This window comes from Pleurodeles waltl, chromosome 5 (genome assembly GCF_031143425.1).
Source record: "Pleurodeles waltl isolate 20211129_DDA chromosome 5, aPleWal1.hap1.20221129, whole genome shotgun sequence".
NCBI classification, from domain to species: domain Eukaryota; kingdom Metazoa; phylum Chordata; class Amphibia; order Caudata; family Salamandridae; genus Pleurodeles; species Pleurodeles waltl.
In genome coordinates, this window is record NC_090444.1 from 1,199,483,091 (window position 1) to 1,199,500,589 (window position 17,499).

Genomic DNA, 17,499 nt, shown 5'->3' on the forward strand with positions numbered 1-17,499 from the left:
CGCTGGATTGTGACCTTCAACAGAAAGAGGACCACTGGCCAAAACCCCAGAACCTTCGAAAAGACCTAAAGGTTGTAGACGTTGAAGCATGGAGTCCCAGAGACCTTGCAGTAGCCCTGCTGTATTTAAATTGTTCCAAAGCTGACTCCGCTTTGGACCCAAACATCTTCTTGCCATCAAAAGGCAGGTCCATCAGAGTAGCCTGAACATCAGTGGAGAAACAGAAGCCCTGAGCCAGTCATGCCTCCTGGTTGCCACTGAAGTGCCCGTCGCCCTGGCAACCAAATCTGCTGTGTCCAAGCCAGATTGAATACCCTGCTTGGCTGCCACTTGACTGTCCCACAGGAGTTCATCAAACTGTTCCCTGCACATTCTGAGGCAATCTTGGCACAACAGCTCTTGTTGAGTCCATCAGGGCATCGATATACCTCCCCAGCACACATGTAGCATTGAGAGACTTCAAGGCCATTCTGCACGAGTAGAAGACTTTTTTTAGCTGTTTGCTCCATACGCTAAGACTCCCTATCTGAAGGAGTCGCATGGAATGAACCAGGAGCTGACTACATAGAACAAGAGTCTTGCACCACCAAGCTCTCAGGTGTTGGATGCTGTGACAGAAACTGCAGATCCCCTAAGCAACTCTGTACCTGCTAGCCACAGTCCTGGAAACCGCTGGAGTCATGACAGGCTTCCTCCAAATGTCCAAAATGGGGTCAGTAAGGGCATCATTAAAAGGGAGGAGATGCTCAGAAGACATAGCCAATGGATGCAACACCACAGTTAAAATGTTTGTCTTCACCTCTGATGCCGGCAAAGGAAGGTCCAAAAACTCAGCAGCCTTATAACACTATGGTAAGAAGCTGCCTCTGCTGTGAGCTCACCAGGGGATGTATCCAAGCCACTTGAAGAGCCTAGGCCCTGAAATTCACCCATAGGCTCTGGAATTTCTCCTTCCTCCAACAGCTGTTGCAGATACTCCTGATTCTCCAAGAGCCTCAAGGCCCTTCTTTTCTATCTCAGTCTAGACTCCAAACGCGGCATCGACAGAGAATTAGCCGACTTCGACAATGCTAGTTTCAAAGCAGATGGATGCTCCGGTGGAGGAGAGACACTGTAGGTCTAACGGGATCAATCCGGCGTCGGCATCGGCGCCATCAGCAGCATCATCCGGGGTTGCGAAGTCATCAGCGCCGAACCAGCAACTTCACCCGGGTTGAAAGGTATAAACGGAACCTGCTTGTACAGCGCAGCAAACCCAGCGTGAATGCTAACGGGCCTGTGGGACCAGCAGGTGCACCAGCGGGGTCCATAGCTCTGTTAAAAATGCTAAACATAGCATTGATGAACGCTGATGGATTAGCTCCCGGAGTCGGGAAGGCAGTAAACCTCTGCTCCTCCTGAGGCGTCTGAACCGATGCTTGCACAACCGACTACTCCTGTACCATGAGTGGACACAGGAGAAAACTGAGCCATAGGGTTTGCCGGGGATTCGAAGACCTCTATCAAAGTCTGTGCCGGAGAAGCCTGTGAACTAGGAGGCTGAGGAGTGACCGTAGTACTAATCTCCCATGCCGTACGGTGCCGTCTCGGAGGGGACCGAGACCGGTCCCTGGAAGAACGGCGTCGAGATTCGTGCCAGCGTCGCTTCTTATGGGACCTCAAGGACTTATGCGAAGAAGTATCCCTTGCCTTTGATCTTCGATGACCCCCTTTTCTCCTTCTTAGCCTCTCTCTTCTTTAAGGCCTTCGGGTTCTTCCGCTTGCAGGACACGCATCCCTCCACGTTGTGGTTCGAGCTCAGACACCACAAGCAATTCTCATGAGTATCCGTCACTGACATGCGACCTGTGCATTCATAACAAGGCTTAAATCCCATTTTTTTCAGTGAAGACATTGTAAAGCTCAGCAGCAATTCCTCGAAACAGCAACTGTTCAAGAGGTATGAAAAACCGTTAGCGTCGAAGGCACGGAAAAAAAGGGAACTGACGTTGATGACAGATGAGAAGTAAAACATGAAGGGAAGGGATAAAACATAAGATAGGGAAGCAGTGAGCAGATACATGAAACGTGAGGCATAAATATAGAAAAGGAGGTTCCTCCTGAAGGTATTAGAGCCCATTCCACCAGAGCTAAGTCTGTCACTTTGGCCTTGGCCAGAGGTGTCCCAGTTGTTGAAATTTTTAAGGCCGCAGCTTGGGCTTACCTCCAAACTTTCACAAAGCATTATTGCTTAGACTCGGAAGTTAGGAGGGACAGCCATTTTGCGCGTTCTGTTTTGCAGGATTTCTTGGTTTGACCAGTAAAGTTGGGAGAGAAACAGAGAAAGATAAAGGTTATAGAAAAAGATTATGTTTCCGGTGGAATACTAAGCATGAGGAAAGAAGTAAAAGAACATGAGAGCCAAAGGTGAAAGAAAGGCAGTAGTGTCCTCAGAGAGAATGTGGGCAGTTAGGTTAGTGGCAGCACTGGTAGGGGTTGAGTTGGATATGGGACTTGTTACGGTGGCCTTGATGTAAGGTGTCCTCTGGCATATTGAGAGCATTGTCATGGCCCCTTTTCCATATTGTGGACATTGTAGACACTGTTAAAGCCCTCATTGACATATTGAACACACCTTAGACACCATGAACCCATCCATGTCAAGACACAGTGATAATGAAGCCATATGTGGGAGTCCTTCATTATTGTCTGTATCCTTGAAATTATTTTGAGTATCAGAGGAACAGTATTAGCTCTATCGGCATATGGTAGCCACCAATGGCTTATGATGAGCCTCCTACCATAATAGAGACACCTCTGACATTAGGTGCTACCACTCGTATGTAATTATGATACATGGGTATGTGTGGCAATTCTGTTCAAGTGCTGTAGAGGTGCATGCCAGTACCTGTTTATTTAATGTTTTGTTGTTTGTTGTTTTACCCATTTCTGCAGTAACGAGTAGTAAACCAAGCAGGGTAAGGTAAGAGAACAAATGTAGAAAGTAGTGTTTGAAAAAGTAAAGTACATTGAGTCTTTGAAGGTTTTTGATAGGACAGCAAGTTTAGTACCTGTGAAATGCTTCAGGGAATTGATTCCAGCTTCTTGGTGACATAGAGCAGAAGAATTACTTTAGTGTTTCTAATTGTCTAATTCCTGTTTATACTTCTGAGGAGTGGAGGAGCTTTGTCAGCAGCAGCGTTTTTAGTTCAGTCCATACAATGTGTTTGTCAGTGAAGGTGGAAGACTCTGTGAACAATATCAACAGCACTGAGGATTTTAAGCCCAGCAGTTAAAATAATTTTAAACTTTAATTTATGGGTTAGACAGTGCTCATAAAGAATTGGTAATTGTTTTTTTATCATGTAACTGTTTTCTCCATGATGTTTTCAGACTGCTATATTACCATGAAACTGAGGTTTTGACAGTTTCAGCTATAGAGGGGCTAGGTTGTTCATTATGAGAAGGCTTTTCTTGCCAAAGTAATTTGTGAGTTATTTGGGAACCTGTAGGATGCCGCAATCACTTTATTTGACCACCTGAGTATAGCAGAAGTAATGAAGTTATACATGAGATTGTTAACAGATCATAAAAGTTGGGTTTGTTGCTATCATCTAGATCAGTGGTGTTAGCATGGTTTGTGAGGGTTATCTTTATTATGAATTTGCAGAGTGGTACTTTTAAGAAGTTTTGTATGAGATACATTTCTTGGAAAATAGTCAAAAACTCTATGCTTGCTAAGTATGCTTACTTGTTGTTTATTTGTTCAGTGGTACTCAGTCTAATTAAAGGCCTCCACTCTGCCTCATCCTCCTGCTACAAACTGCCTTCTAATTGATAGGGAACACTCAATAATCATCAGGAAGGCTAGTGCTTAATGCATTTGTTTACTCAACCTTCAATTTTCTGCTCCCTTCTCCAGTGGAGACAGCCTTCTAATTGACAAGAAACATGTAGTAGTCCTTTAGAAGGCTGCAGATAAACACTTGTACAATGGACTATAAATACCGTTTTCAAAATCAGTCTCCTTCTTGGCTTTGTTGATCCATCTTGAGAGAGAGAGACCTGTGCCTTCCATCGGCGCCATCCTTTGTTTTCGAGCCCCACTGCCTTTGACAAGATTAACCTGGATATTTTCACCTGGAAGCTGGGGCGTGCAACCTCTCGAAGAACATGTCCCTTCATAACAGCTTCCACCAATCTTGACTCCTGGAACTTGTCAAAGTGCATGATTGTAGTATCTGTGATAGTGATAGGGAAATGAATATGGTTTTCTGTGTGTTGTCCTTGCCAAAGTTGGGGTGTTTGATAAGGGTTTTTCTTAGAGGTAAGAAGTGTAAACAACAGGGCATTGTGTGGTTTGCCATAGACATTACATGGATATGAAGGGCAAGTAAATAGCTGTCTGCAAGTAAGTCAGTCCTTTTAAAAAGTTAAAGGTAAATCCTAGGAAGTTGTTACAGAATTATTTGAGTAGCGCTTCTTGCAGGGACAGTACCTTCAGAGGAGCAAGCAAAACATCAAATCGCCTAAGTACAGGATTGAGTGTAAATCTGAAGAGATTAAGTTATTTGATAGCATGCATTTAATAGAATAAGTACTTGAAACAAGATCTAAGATGCAATAGGACCTGGGGAGATTATGGGTGCAATTGCATATAGATCATATATTTTGATTCTGCTAGTTAGCATGTTTTTTTTATTTTCATTTATTTTGCATAGGTAAATATGTTTGAAACTGGAGGTAAGTGCTTTATTGATGGGATGAATGAATGTAATCTATTGCTTAGGTCAGTGGTTCCCAACCTTTTGACTTCTGTGGACCCCCATCTATCAGTACTGGAGCCCGGGGACCCCCACTGAAACATTATTGGAATCCGGGGACCCCCACTGAGTCATTACTGATAGTTGGAACCTAATATTATAACATTTTCTAAGCAGTCGCGGACTCCCTGAGAAGGCTTCGCGGACCCCCAGTTGTCCCCAGTCCACAGGTTGGGAACCACTGACTTAGGTTATTCCTAATTACTTGGAGATTGTGATAAGATGTACTTTTCTAGGCTGCTGACAGTATGGCAGTAGTAAGGCATTGTATGTTTTCATGTAGACCATATTGGGTACTGTAGTATGGAAATACGTTATTGTTGTCATATAAGTAGTTAATGAGAATGACAAGCTGGTATTTACAACAAACAATACCTTAGGGAAACCCGCCACCAGATTTTGTTATATAAATGTATACCTCTCAGAAAGACCAAGTCATTTCACCTCCAGTATCAAAAAGCATAATGTCAACTTTCTAATTTAAAAGGATGCTTATCACTCACACATGCTTGCTTTATCATTTAGCCTGGAACTCACTTGTGCCGGCTGTTCTGGCATGATTATGCTCAATCCTATAGATAAGGGAGTAAATGCAACAGATGAAAACCCTCCCACCTTGTACAGTATGAGGGACTGAAAACTTTGATCTCCAGTCAGGAGGATTAAAAGCAAAGGGGAATAATTCTACCCGGTGATCAGGCCAGCGTGTTTCAGCCACCTACTATAAGCCTACACTGGATCTAGAGCTTTCATAGAGTTTTTATCTATATTAATTTTGGGAGTTTTATATAACGCAAACTTGACCTGAGAGCAAAAACCGTGTGCCTACTTACAGCGCATATATATATATATATATATATATATATATATATATATATATATATATATATGGAAATAATATGCAGAAGGGGGTGTAATAGAAGGTCCATTTAGTTGGATGGAAGGTGGTAGGATGTGTAATCGGGGGAGGGAGGCGGAATGAGGAGCAGTTGTTTCAGAGGTAGAGACATGTTCTTTGATGGGGAGGTGCATCTGTGCAAGTCTGTCATTTTAGAAGAGCGGGTTCAGGTATTTGTTGCGAAGAAATAGTTTGAGTTTTTTCTTAAGTACACATATGATTGATTGCCAGCAAGCTCTTGAGGCAGAGCCTTCAAATTCTAGGTACATTCCCAGAGAGAAAATGTGTGGGTGTTTTTTTTGTTTTTAAATCTGGGGGGAATCAGGAGCAGTGTTTGAGCTTTTCAGAAGCTTCTTTTGGCCAGCTTTTGAAAGTTTGTTAGTGAGGTAACTTGGAGTTTCAGTGTAGATAGCTTTGTGGGATATGCAGGCAGTTCTGAATATGCTTCTCAATTCGATTAGTAGCCAGTTGAATTCCTTAAAGATGAGAGTGATGTGGTTATATCGCCTCTCCCCAGAGAGAAGTTTAGCTGCTGCATTGAGTGTGGATTTCATGTGTATAGGGTGGAGGTTTAGAGAACATATGACTGTTGCTTAGCCGTAGTCCAGCTTGAAGAGGACTAGAGTTTTCTGCTACTGTGTTTATATCTTTAAGGATTATGAAGTGTTTTTTTTAATAGGTGCTTCAGTGTGTAGAGTTGCTGAGGTATTAATATTAAAGTTATTGTCAAACGTAATCCCTAGTGATTTAACAGAGTCAGAGATGGATAGTTTACAGTTTAGTGCATTTAGGTTGTCAAGTCAGTTATAGATAGGATATGCCTTTCTTTTACACTGGATGAAGAGGAGTTCAGTTTTATTGGGGTTAAACATAAAGTGATTGTTGGTTAGCCAGGTTTGTACCATGCAGAGGGTGTTGTTTATGTGCTGATGTCTTTGGATGTTGAGATTTTGATATAGAGTTGGGCGTCATCCACATAGAGATGGTAAGTGATTCTGGCCTGTTTTAGGATCACTGCAAAGGGTTCCATATAGAGGTTGAACAAGGCAGGGGACAAGATTGATCCTTGGTGAACTCCTTGTGGGACTAATACTTTTGGTGAGGTGGAATTGTTTAATTTGATTAGGTGGGATCTTTGGCTCATGTATGAGGCAAACCAATGCAAGACATTCCTTTGCTGCCAGTATGCTGTGAAAGGGTGTTTAGGAGAGAGTGAGAGGGTTTTTAGGAAAATATTGTGGTTAACGTTGGTCCCTATGTATGCTTTCTAATTCATGATGCAAATCGACAGTGAGTTGCTGTTCAAAAATTGTGTTCTTTAATAATCCAATAACAAATGTTTTAATATCGCTTCCTCAGAAACATTTGATAAGCAGATATTATTTTGTCTAGCCCTGAATTTCAAACATCTTTAAGCTTTCAAGAGTAGTTTTGCATTGACATGAAGCTGTTGAATTGCCCCAGTGTTTTTGTCTATCTGCTGTTGCAAAGGATGTTTAAGATCTTCTAACGTCTTGGTTCTCTGGGCTGCTTGATATAACTTTTATTGATGTAACTGTTTTATCAAAATTAGCACAAGTAAACTGTTTATAGCTTGGTAAACCCTCTGATATCTTGAATTTATGCATCTTATTCCTGGGTGGCGATGTTATCCATTGCTGTTTGGCAACATTTCCCCCATCACCTACAGTATTTTTCAAGAAATATTCAGACAATTTTGTAGGTGAAAGGGGAATTCTATCTTCTTCTCAACCTTGTTCTATCTTGCCTTTTCTGTGGCACCCAGGGTTCCCAAGTGCAGACAATACTTTGTTCTTATTGTCTGCCCAAGAATGCAAACTCATTATCAGTGGAAATAGTGATAAAGATGCCAGTTTCTTGAGTTGGAATGGATGAAGAAGGTGTTTTAGACTTGGCACAAGCGGCCAAAGAGGAGACAACTGAGACTTCTTCATCTCCTAATGAAGAAGCAGTACTGTAGAATATTAGTCGTATCAGCAGGGATGATGTTGGCTGCATGTTATTTTCACAGATCGCTCATAAGTGGACATGGCCAGAAACAACCAGATGTAATTTGTGCTTTAATATGTATGTGGCTCAAATAAGCAAAAAAGCCCAATTTAAATTTTTAGTTATTTGTTTTTTACAAAAGACCAAGTTACGGGTGTGTTTTTGACATGATCATCTACCACCTTCACCTCTTGCTTTCCTGTCGGGGCCTTGTAACCTGCTTATTGGTTTCCACTGATTCTCTTCTGGTAATTCATCTGTCACAGTAGTGGTTTTTGGAACTTTTAATTTCATGACAATACCTAAGACGTTTCTAAAGACTTTGGCCCTCATTACGACCCTGGCGGTCGGCGGTAATTTGGAGAAAGGTGCTGCCAACAGGCTGGCGTTACCTTTTCCCAAATTATGACATTGGCGGTTTGGCTTAAGCCAAACTGCCAATGTACCACTCCATCCACCAGGGTGGTAACAGCCGCTGGACTTCCGTCTCCAGCCAGGCGGCCGTCGCAATCCCACCCTCGGGATTATGACCCTGCCAACCGTAATGTTTTTCGTGGCAAGTGTACCCCCACGAAAACCATGGGGTTAGGCACGAACAGTGCCAGGGAATTCCTTCCCTGTCACTGATAGGGGTCACCCCTGCCCCCCTCCCCAGAGTTCTCCCCCCACCCTCTCTCTCCCCATCAAGCCCCTCCTGCACATTTACACACCCACACGGACACACATATATACTCATACACACACATACATACCCACATCCACCCACACATGCACACATACATACCCACACACAACACACACCAACATACATTCTCGCACACATGCATTCACTACACACAACATACACGTACACTCACGTTCAGTCATTCACGTACTCATTTAATGCGACTCACACCCGCATGCACACTTACAAAAACAGACACACACACCCCCACACACACAACAACCCCACACATGCACACACCACCCCCCATCCCCCTCTCCTGTTGGAGACCTTAACTTACCTGCTTGCAGGGGGTCCTCCCGCTGGAGACGGGACGCGGCGCCGCTGCCTGCAGCAGCGTCCGCCAGCAAAACACTGTCAGGCTGTATCATTGCTCATGATACAGTCAGCAGTGTTTTGCTGGCGTGGCGCTGCTGCTGACAGCAGCGCCACCTTACCGCCGTCCACCACCATGACCGTCGACGGTATTCCTTCTGGCGTAATTCCGTCTACGGTCATAATGCGGGTGGGCGGCTGGTAGCCACAGCGACGGTATGTTGGCTGCCATCGCCGTGGCGTTAGGTGGACAATACCGCCAATGTTGTAAAGAGGGCCTTTGTGTTTATTGTAATTTGTTTCTAGATAACGCACTTTCTCTAAAACGTATCACTTTGTTTTGCCTTGCTTTAATTTATTAGTGGGCTACTCATCTACACTGCCATCCTCTCTGAAGGAAATATCTACTGATTCATTGACTGCCGACCTGTACAAAATTAATTTGGACACACTTGCCCCCCCTGCTTTGATACTAACAGAATGAAATTCTGGCTTGCTTAAGTCTGCTCCAATCTGTTGAAGCCCCTCCCATTATGTTGCTTCAGTGAAGCCTTTCCTCTGAGTATGGTCCTCTGGGCTGCTTTGGCTTTGGGAATTCTTCCATGGAGAGATGCTGACAGCAACCTCTGGCACAGTGATTTTACTCAGACAGTGGCCTACTGAAAACTAGTGTCTCCACACTTCCATCTACAACACCAGCCTGCTTCTCTCCTCCTCCATAAGCAATAGGCACCACAAATGCATTCAGCTGGCAAGACTCATAACTCCTTAGCCTATATCATAACCAGAGCCATCCCCAGAGTTAAACTATGTTGGATTACTTAAATCTATAAGTACAAGGGCAGCATGGGAAGAAAGCTAGCTTCAAACAAATAGTCCAGGCCAACAGCCCGCTGCATAATACAGCAGAAGGTGAATTTCTATAAAGCTTGCCACCACTGTGTCAGCTGGTCTCCATGTTCGTCCTCTGTGCTAAAGTTCTTCCTGCCGGGGCAGCTCTTCTAATTGGGGCACGTGGAAGAAATTGAAATAAGGAAGTGCCGGATGGGAGTGAGTCAGTCTTGACGATTGGCCAATCAATCGCCCAGATTGCCTGATTTCCCCCCAGCCTAAAACAAATTTATAGTACTCGATCTTCTGGCAGCATTAGACCTTCAGTACCTGGGTCTTCATAGCAATAAGAACAAATAAACCTTTCATTGGTTCAGGTTATGCAGTACATAGCAGCAAAATTGGACACAGGGGTCTCTATAGTCCTTTCTTCAGAAGGCTACCTTGTTCCTAGAGCGAATGCCGTCGTCACCAGATGACCTCTCTTACAACAGTCAGGCAATATTTCTCCCACCTAGACTCCATAACAAATCTACAAACTGTTGTGAAAACCTTTTCCCTCCTAGGCTCCCAGTACATTTTCTGGCTTCTGAATGGCAGGCTACGGCAGTGCCTAGAGCACCAAAGGTTCCAAAGGACAGGAGACTGTTATGACAAAATGTGATTGGGTAATTTTTACAGCAGTGAAAATGCTTCCAGGCTACAATTTTTAGATAGCTTCTCTTTAAGTTCTCTTTTTTCTTCTCATGAACTCTTTATTTAATGGGTGAAAAGCCCACATGATCCACCTGACCACACAAGGAAAGTGGTTGGACTTGGAGCACATCTGTTGCCTAAACTGAGGGCAGTCTCTCTATGGTTGAACTCCTTTTATCTTGAAATCTATCCTAGCTCCAGCCTAATACAAACTGACAACCCCACAACAATGGGTTACCTCAACAGGAAGCTGAGACCTTCCCAGAAGTGCAAATAATTTGATAATGGTTCTTGTTGAAGACCATTCACATCCCTGTGGTGCACCTCCTAACCTCACAGAAATTCAAGGGGGACAAGCTCATTTGAGCTTTGAACTTAGAAGAATACAAGTCGCTTTTCAATTATAAAGTGTTTTTGGCATCTTTCCAATGGCAAACCCCATTTATGAAGTTAAGTCACTATGACAGGAAATGTTAAATGCATCCTGTTTTGTTAGAGTCTCATTCCAAGACGAATGCCCTTTTGACAGACTGGTCAAGAACATTTCGGTATGCTTTATCTTCTGTCCCACTTCAATCAAAGGTGAACACTAGACTGAAGCAGTGTACTGACACAATGATGCTCATTGCCCAAAAGTAACCACTTCAGTGGTAGCATTTAGATATACTTTTCTATTTATCATATCATAAAAGGGGCTTCTGTTCTGGCCTTCTCTATAGCATGTCTTGGAAGATTCTTCATTCCTGCCTCCCATCATTCAGTTTTACTGCCTACCTCATGAGTGTCTGCATGAACTCTTCCTAATGGGTGTCTGCTTGAACATCATGAAGAAGGCAAAGTGCCCTTCCACAAGATGATCTTGTGCTTTTAGGGTGAAGGGGCATTCTGCATTTAGTAGACTGTATTGTTATACTGTCTTCATTTGGATGAATCTGACCTCCAGTTCTCTTCTGCTAAAGTTTATTTGGCTCCCGTAATTGCATTTAGCATGTGTTGTTTCCAGATAGCTTTCATTACAGTTTCAGTGAATAAAGATTACTTAGAATTTCTTAGGATTTTTTTCCACCTGTGAGAAGGCCCTACCTAAGTAAGGGTTTAATATTTAGCCAAATTAATGAGGTACCTTTTAATTCTGTGTAAAAGTCAGAGCTTCGCACTTGTCTTGGAAAATCACCTTTTAGTGACTGTGACTTCAGTTAAGTGGGTGACTGAGCATCAGACTGTACACACTCACGCAGCTTAACTACCTTCACTTAAACAAAGTTTGTCTTTCTTTCTTTCTTTCTTTCCTTCTTTCTTTCTTTTCTCTCTCTTTATTTCTCTCTCTTCATTTGTCTCTCTTTCTTTCTTCGTTGTTTTTTCAAGTGGACATGTATTTGGGTATCATCAGCATACATTTGGGTGTTTGCTAGTTGTTGTTAAAGGAGGTATACTCGAGGACGTTTGTAAATGTTGATTAGTAGCTTTGAGAGGGATGATCCTTCCGGGATGCCAGACATAATAGAGCATGTGTATGATTCAAGTGATATGATTCAGACTTTTTGGCTAGAGTCTGTAAGAAATCATTGGACCACTACAGTACATGTCCAGATATTTCAGGCAGAGTTCAAGACTTTATAGAAATATTTAATGGTCGACCGTGGTAAGCTGCTGGAAGCTAAAGAGAATTAGGACAGTATTTTTAGCATCATCCAGGGTAAGTGGAAGCTTTTCAATTATCTTGGCTAGTACAGGTTTGGTGCCCATTGCACTTTATACTCTAGATTGGTGGTTCTGGAGAACCTGGTTGATTTCCATGTACACTTGAAGTTGTCTTGTAAAATCAATTTTCATTCTTTGACTGAGAAAAGTAAAGTTGGAGGCAGACTATTATTTATCTGGTATCTTCTGATCAGTTTGTGTTTGCAGGTGTGGGTTGATGGGGGGAGTGTTTCCAAAGGCTAGATACAGCTCTTGAAATGAGAGAGTCTTTGATCACATCAGTTGAATCCATCACCAGAGTGACGAGGAGGTGTTTAAGAAATGTGACTGATCAAAGATTTGTAGAAGTGTTGGGTACTGTCAGGCCTTGTTTGAGGGGAGAAGCATAGAAGACACGGGCCTTTGCACCCCTAGGTCTTTTGACACTGGTGTCTTGGAGTCCGTCCCACAAGGGCTCTGCAAACTGTACCACATACATTAGTTTCTGCACTTTACTGTCATGATAGTGAGGCCAAGCAGTTGAAGGCTTCTCAGGGAGGTAATTTGGTGGGGGCAGTAGCTCAGCCCTCAACAGTGAAGCACCAGAGACAATAAGGTGATGTCTAGCTAGTGCTTTTATTTTAGAAACAGCAAGTGCTTTAATCGCACAATAGAAAGTAACACTACAGAGTTCAATTTATGGTGAGCAAATACAGGGTTGGATCTGTGGTTTTGTTCAATGGAAAGTGCTAGACCCTCCCATTCCCGTATCCTTTCCTCACCTACCTAATTCTATGGACAAAAGTTCCTCATGTATGGTGGGAAAGGCATTAATTAGGCAAAGGTGCATATTAACATTGTTACCCCAGGGGAGCATAGAGTGCAACTTGTTCTTACCCTCTGTTTACTTCGGGCAGTGTTTTTGAAGTCTCCACACTCAACTTTGCTGCAGTGCTTCTCAGTTCTCTTGATCTGGTTTTGGTGAAGCCTTGTGATGCCCCTGTGTCAGTTCTTGCCTGTTTAATGTAATGGTGATGCAGTGCAGCCGTGTCTCATTGGAGATAGCCTCTTTTCAATGCCAAGGTAATTGGGTGAAGGCAGCACTGCAGGTCCGAGACCATGGAATAGATGCCAAACAGAAGCAGTGTTCCATGATGTTACAACTCAGAACCGCTTTGTGCTGTCTGGAATATCTGCAGTTTAGCTAGAGGGTTCAGTGCTGCCACTGTTCACCATGCAACTTGCCAAAGAGGAGCCCCATCATCGCTGTAGATGGAAATGCACCCTGTCAACCCGGAGGCTGCAGCTACCCAGGATATAGCATCTGACAACAATCAGACCAGCTTCTGTGTGCATCCTATGCCAGTGAAGAGTGAGACTGCTTAATGCCATCCTGTATTACTTTGGAGGATGAGTAAAGTTCAAAACAAATAAGTGAGGCAGCCATAGCAGCTACAGTCAGACCTCGTGGCAAAAGATGACACAGGCTTAAAAGAAAGAGACTGTTATTGTCTGTGGAGACCCTACTGTGCTACAGTCATTTGAATACAAAGGTGACTTCTTTTAACAGTGCTCACACAAACTGACTTGCGGGTTGATACTGCATAGTTATTGCTTAGTGATCTCGCAACTGTGTTATTGTTATTTAACATTGCTATTCCCAAAAGATATTCCAGACCTTCAGGACTCCCACCGGACTGGGAAAGAGTACCAGAGGTGATGTGGTGTCTAGTGTGAAAGTGTTTGGATTAAAAAATCCTAAACTGCGCCTTATTGTAATATGTGTAATATTTAATTTTGCTGGGCTATTAAACGACTCCTCTTTACTTTAGAAAGCACTGAGCTGGGCAGTAAATTACTGTATCTATTGGTTGATTGTCTAGTTCTGGGTCCTTGCTCTTCTCCTCCCACCCCACACCCCACACCCCACACCCCACACCCCCTACACACATACACTACCTCTTTGAGCAACCTCAATACCATGAGAGTCAAGTGTGTAAAGGGTGTCCATGGCCCAGTTTGCCGAGCCATAGTGAGATGGACTCCAGGACAACAGTGGTAAGTGTCCCCATCCCCTAACAAAAGAATGTAATAGAGAAAGAAAAGTTCATCAGACTTGCAATCTTAGTTCTCCATCATGGATATTCTTCCTGAATTAAAAATATCTTTCTGTTATACTAAGAGTCAGGATCATAGTTTCCAGCGTGGCCTTTGTTCTGTTTTTATTGCAGAGCATTTCAATAAGAAATGCTATATATTGTAAAGCAACAATACATAAACACAGTATTGGTGGAGTGGTTATATAGGGCTTTGAGGATGAAGGTAATTGAGGAAAGTGAGTGAAGACAGAGAACAAGACTGCACATATTTTAATATGAAACATATATTGCATCAGGGAACTCCAGCTTTGCAGTTAGGGGGATGAGGCAGTAATACGTTAGGAATGTAAAAGAAAGTGGTGTGACCGCTGATGACGAGCAGAAATTTGAGAGCAACTTCTAAGGTTGATATGGAGGGAATGTATCAGAGATCAAGCAGCATTGCTTTTCAGTGGAGCTAGGCAGAAAGGTGGAATGCGCAATAGTGAGATTGTGTACAGAGAGATTGGGGAAAAATGAATAGCAACAGAATTTCAGACAAGTTTTCTCAGTGCCCCCAGAAGAAACGCCAGCACTGGGGGTGTGATGGGATGACTAGAGCACAGGTGAAGCAGTGGGGGTGGATGAGTCTAGTGGATCCTGGGGTGAAGTGTAGGTGGGGGAACAGAACATGTACTGAAGATGTATTCCACATTGGGCGATAGAGAGTGGCAGCCCAGAACAAAATGAAACTGCAAGTGATCTGGCAGAGTGGATATCTATGAAGAGTGCTTTAGATTTTATCGAGAGAGACTGATCCAGGTACGAAGATATAATAGGCTTCTGAACTCGCCTTGGCATTTCCCTCGGCCCTCTCCACTTGCTTTGCCTGAGACCCTCCCTCCATGGAGTCATTATGGTAGAAGCAGCCTCCATATCAAGGTGTATTATCCTCATTGTTGCCCATTGCCATCTAAAATATAAATATAATGAAGGATTCCCGTTCTGGCCCTTACACATCCCCAAATGGGAGACTGTTTTTTGGGTAATGTCCTGGGTCCTACAGATATGACTATACCATCGATGACATGTTTGGACATATAAAAAACTTAATTGACTGGCCAAGCCCCTGCTAACAGTAGTGCTGAAGAAGATAAACTTTTGGAGCTGCACTGTTATGTAGATTGAGTTGGTCACTCACAGCCCACATATACTATGTGGACCGATGGTGTGTATTCATTGCAGTGGCACATTGGGTGTTGGACCAGGCAGCTGTGCCAATTCGCTCTTTTCCTATTTTCCTGGGCCCTAAAACTATTGGTTTGCCAATCCAGGAAGTAAAGGACTTCAAGCTTGGATCTGACAAATTACCTTACTGTACACTAATGACATTTTACTACATATCAAGGACACCACGATTCAACTGTAAGAGGTGATGCACAAGCTGAATGAATTTGAGAGTGTTTCGTGCCTTTGTTGAGATAAATCATTCTTGTTTCCACTGTACCACACAGTACCCAGGGCCCCAATACAGAATGACCTCTCCTCATTGCTCTGCGTTTATACCACATTTAAATACATGGGAGTTCTGACATCCCACACAGACTTTGACCTAATTGCTGGCAACTTTCAGATACCTCTTGGATGACTTAGAAACTTTTCAATAATGGACAGAATCGCTTTGTCCAAAATGGTGATTTCCCCAGATTCCTGTATTTTTAAAGTATTCCTCCAATTATAGTACCCTGCTTGTTTATTAGAGAGCTGAACTCCATATTACAGTGTTGATATGGAATGATGGTATGTGTAGGGTGTAGGGTGCTGCTGGTTGAGCTCTGTCTGTATCTGCTTACTGGCTGGTGTAAGACATACAGACTAATAACATACTATCCAAACCTAACTCTAAAATGACTTAAGGACTCGCCAGTCTAGTAAACCTATTGTCAACTCCTGACTTGTTTCACTCTTTAGAGGAAAACAGCTTGCCTTTATGCTAGTGCTGCATGAGCCAGTCAGAGTTAAGGTAGAGCATGACCTACCCCGTTTCCCACCATGGAGACTTACTTACTATACATTTTTGTGAGGCACACATACCTATTTGTTTCCTAGATTTATAATGGCTCTACAAAATACATGTGAATATGCACATAGTTCCGACTTTGTGGGTGTGCCAAGCATCCTCATGACCACACATCATGACACCTGCAGAGCATACCCTTTCCCCATCCTTACCCCTACGCGTATGATTGAGGAAAATCCTTGATACTTACAGGAGTTCACAGTAGTAAGCAGAATTTCTGGTCGCAATCATCAGCCAATCCTGATTTTGGGAATCAGTTTTGGGCATTTCTGACAACAAATTAAATTGCAGAAATAACTTGAAGACGAGAAGGCACAGAAGAGATTTTTGTATCTCCCCAAACTCCCACAAACTACAAGTGGAGTTCAAAATGTTTATGATTCAGACCGATGACGTATTTCCTAAACACTTTAGTGTGCTCATTTATCTAGACACAGGATTTTGGTGTTAAAATTTGCACAAGTTGTTTTCCTGGATCCTGGCCAGGAATAGGAAGTCCCTCCCTCTCAATGTTTGTGTCCTCATGTTGTCAGCCAGTTGAGAAATAAGGGAGATGACAGCAGAGAAAGTTTAAAAGACTAAAATCCTGCACTCTTATTCCAGAACACTTGTTTTCCCTTTCTCCTTGCCGGCACCCACTCAGCTATACATTCTGGGACTGATTTAGATCTTGGGGGACGGGTTACTCTGTCACGAACGTGACCGCTTTTTCTGTTTGCCATATTGCAATTTCCATAGGACATAATTGAATCATAATACAGTGGACGGGTTATCAGCCATGTTTGTGATAGAGTAACCCCATCTGCCAAGATCTAAATCAGGCCCTCAATTAGCATATGTCTTGTTGCAACATTACACACCAGAATTTTTTTTGGGGAACTGGATGTGGCAGTTTGCCCCGCACAGTTGGTCCTGGTTGTGGAGCGGCCTCTCATGAAGAGATGGTTGTGCATGCAAATCACTCCCATATTCTTTCAAAGCAACAACCTTCTATTTGAAAAGCTTTCCTGGCAGTTCCCAGCCAGCTATGAAGGAGAGAGAAGACAAACTCAAAGTTCTGGGTTGTAATAAAGATGATTCTTCTTAAATTCTTTTCTTTACAAATTTGAAATTTGGCGAATAAGTGGGTGTTCTATAAGGCCCTGAAAACACGTCCTTTTCACCTGCAGTAAGCTTGCTTTGCTTGTTTCAGTCACCCCGCCTTTTCTCTTAGAATCTAGATATTTCCTGAGTTTAGAAAATAAAAATAAAAAATAGTTGTTTCTGCTTTCTTGCCACTGTATTAACTGTTTCTAATTTATTTATTACAGCCTTCATGCCTCCAGTTTTGAATCTCCAGACTCCCGACCAGTCTCTGGAACTCGCCTTAGCCCATTGCACCATGT

General features: G+C 43.0%; 1 protein-coding gene across 2 annotated transcripts in view; it reads left to right on the plus strand.

Moving 5' to 3' along the window:
• ARMC2 (armadillo repeat containing 2) overlaps positions 1–17,499 on the plus strand; it is a 450,139-nt gene that overhangs the window by 56,345 nt on the left and 376,295 nt on the right. For both annotated transcript variants that reach the window (XM_069235455.1, XM_069235454.1), the window contains exon 3: positions 17,425–17,497. In XM_069235455.1, the coding sequence (XP_069091556.1) occupies positions 17,425–17,497 (73 nt within the window). The remainder of the gene's footprint in view (positions 1–17,424; positions 17,498–17,499) is intronic.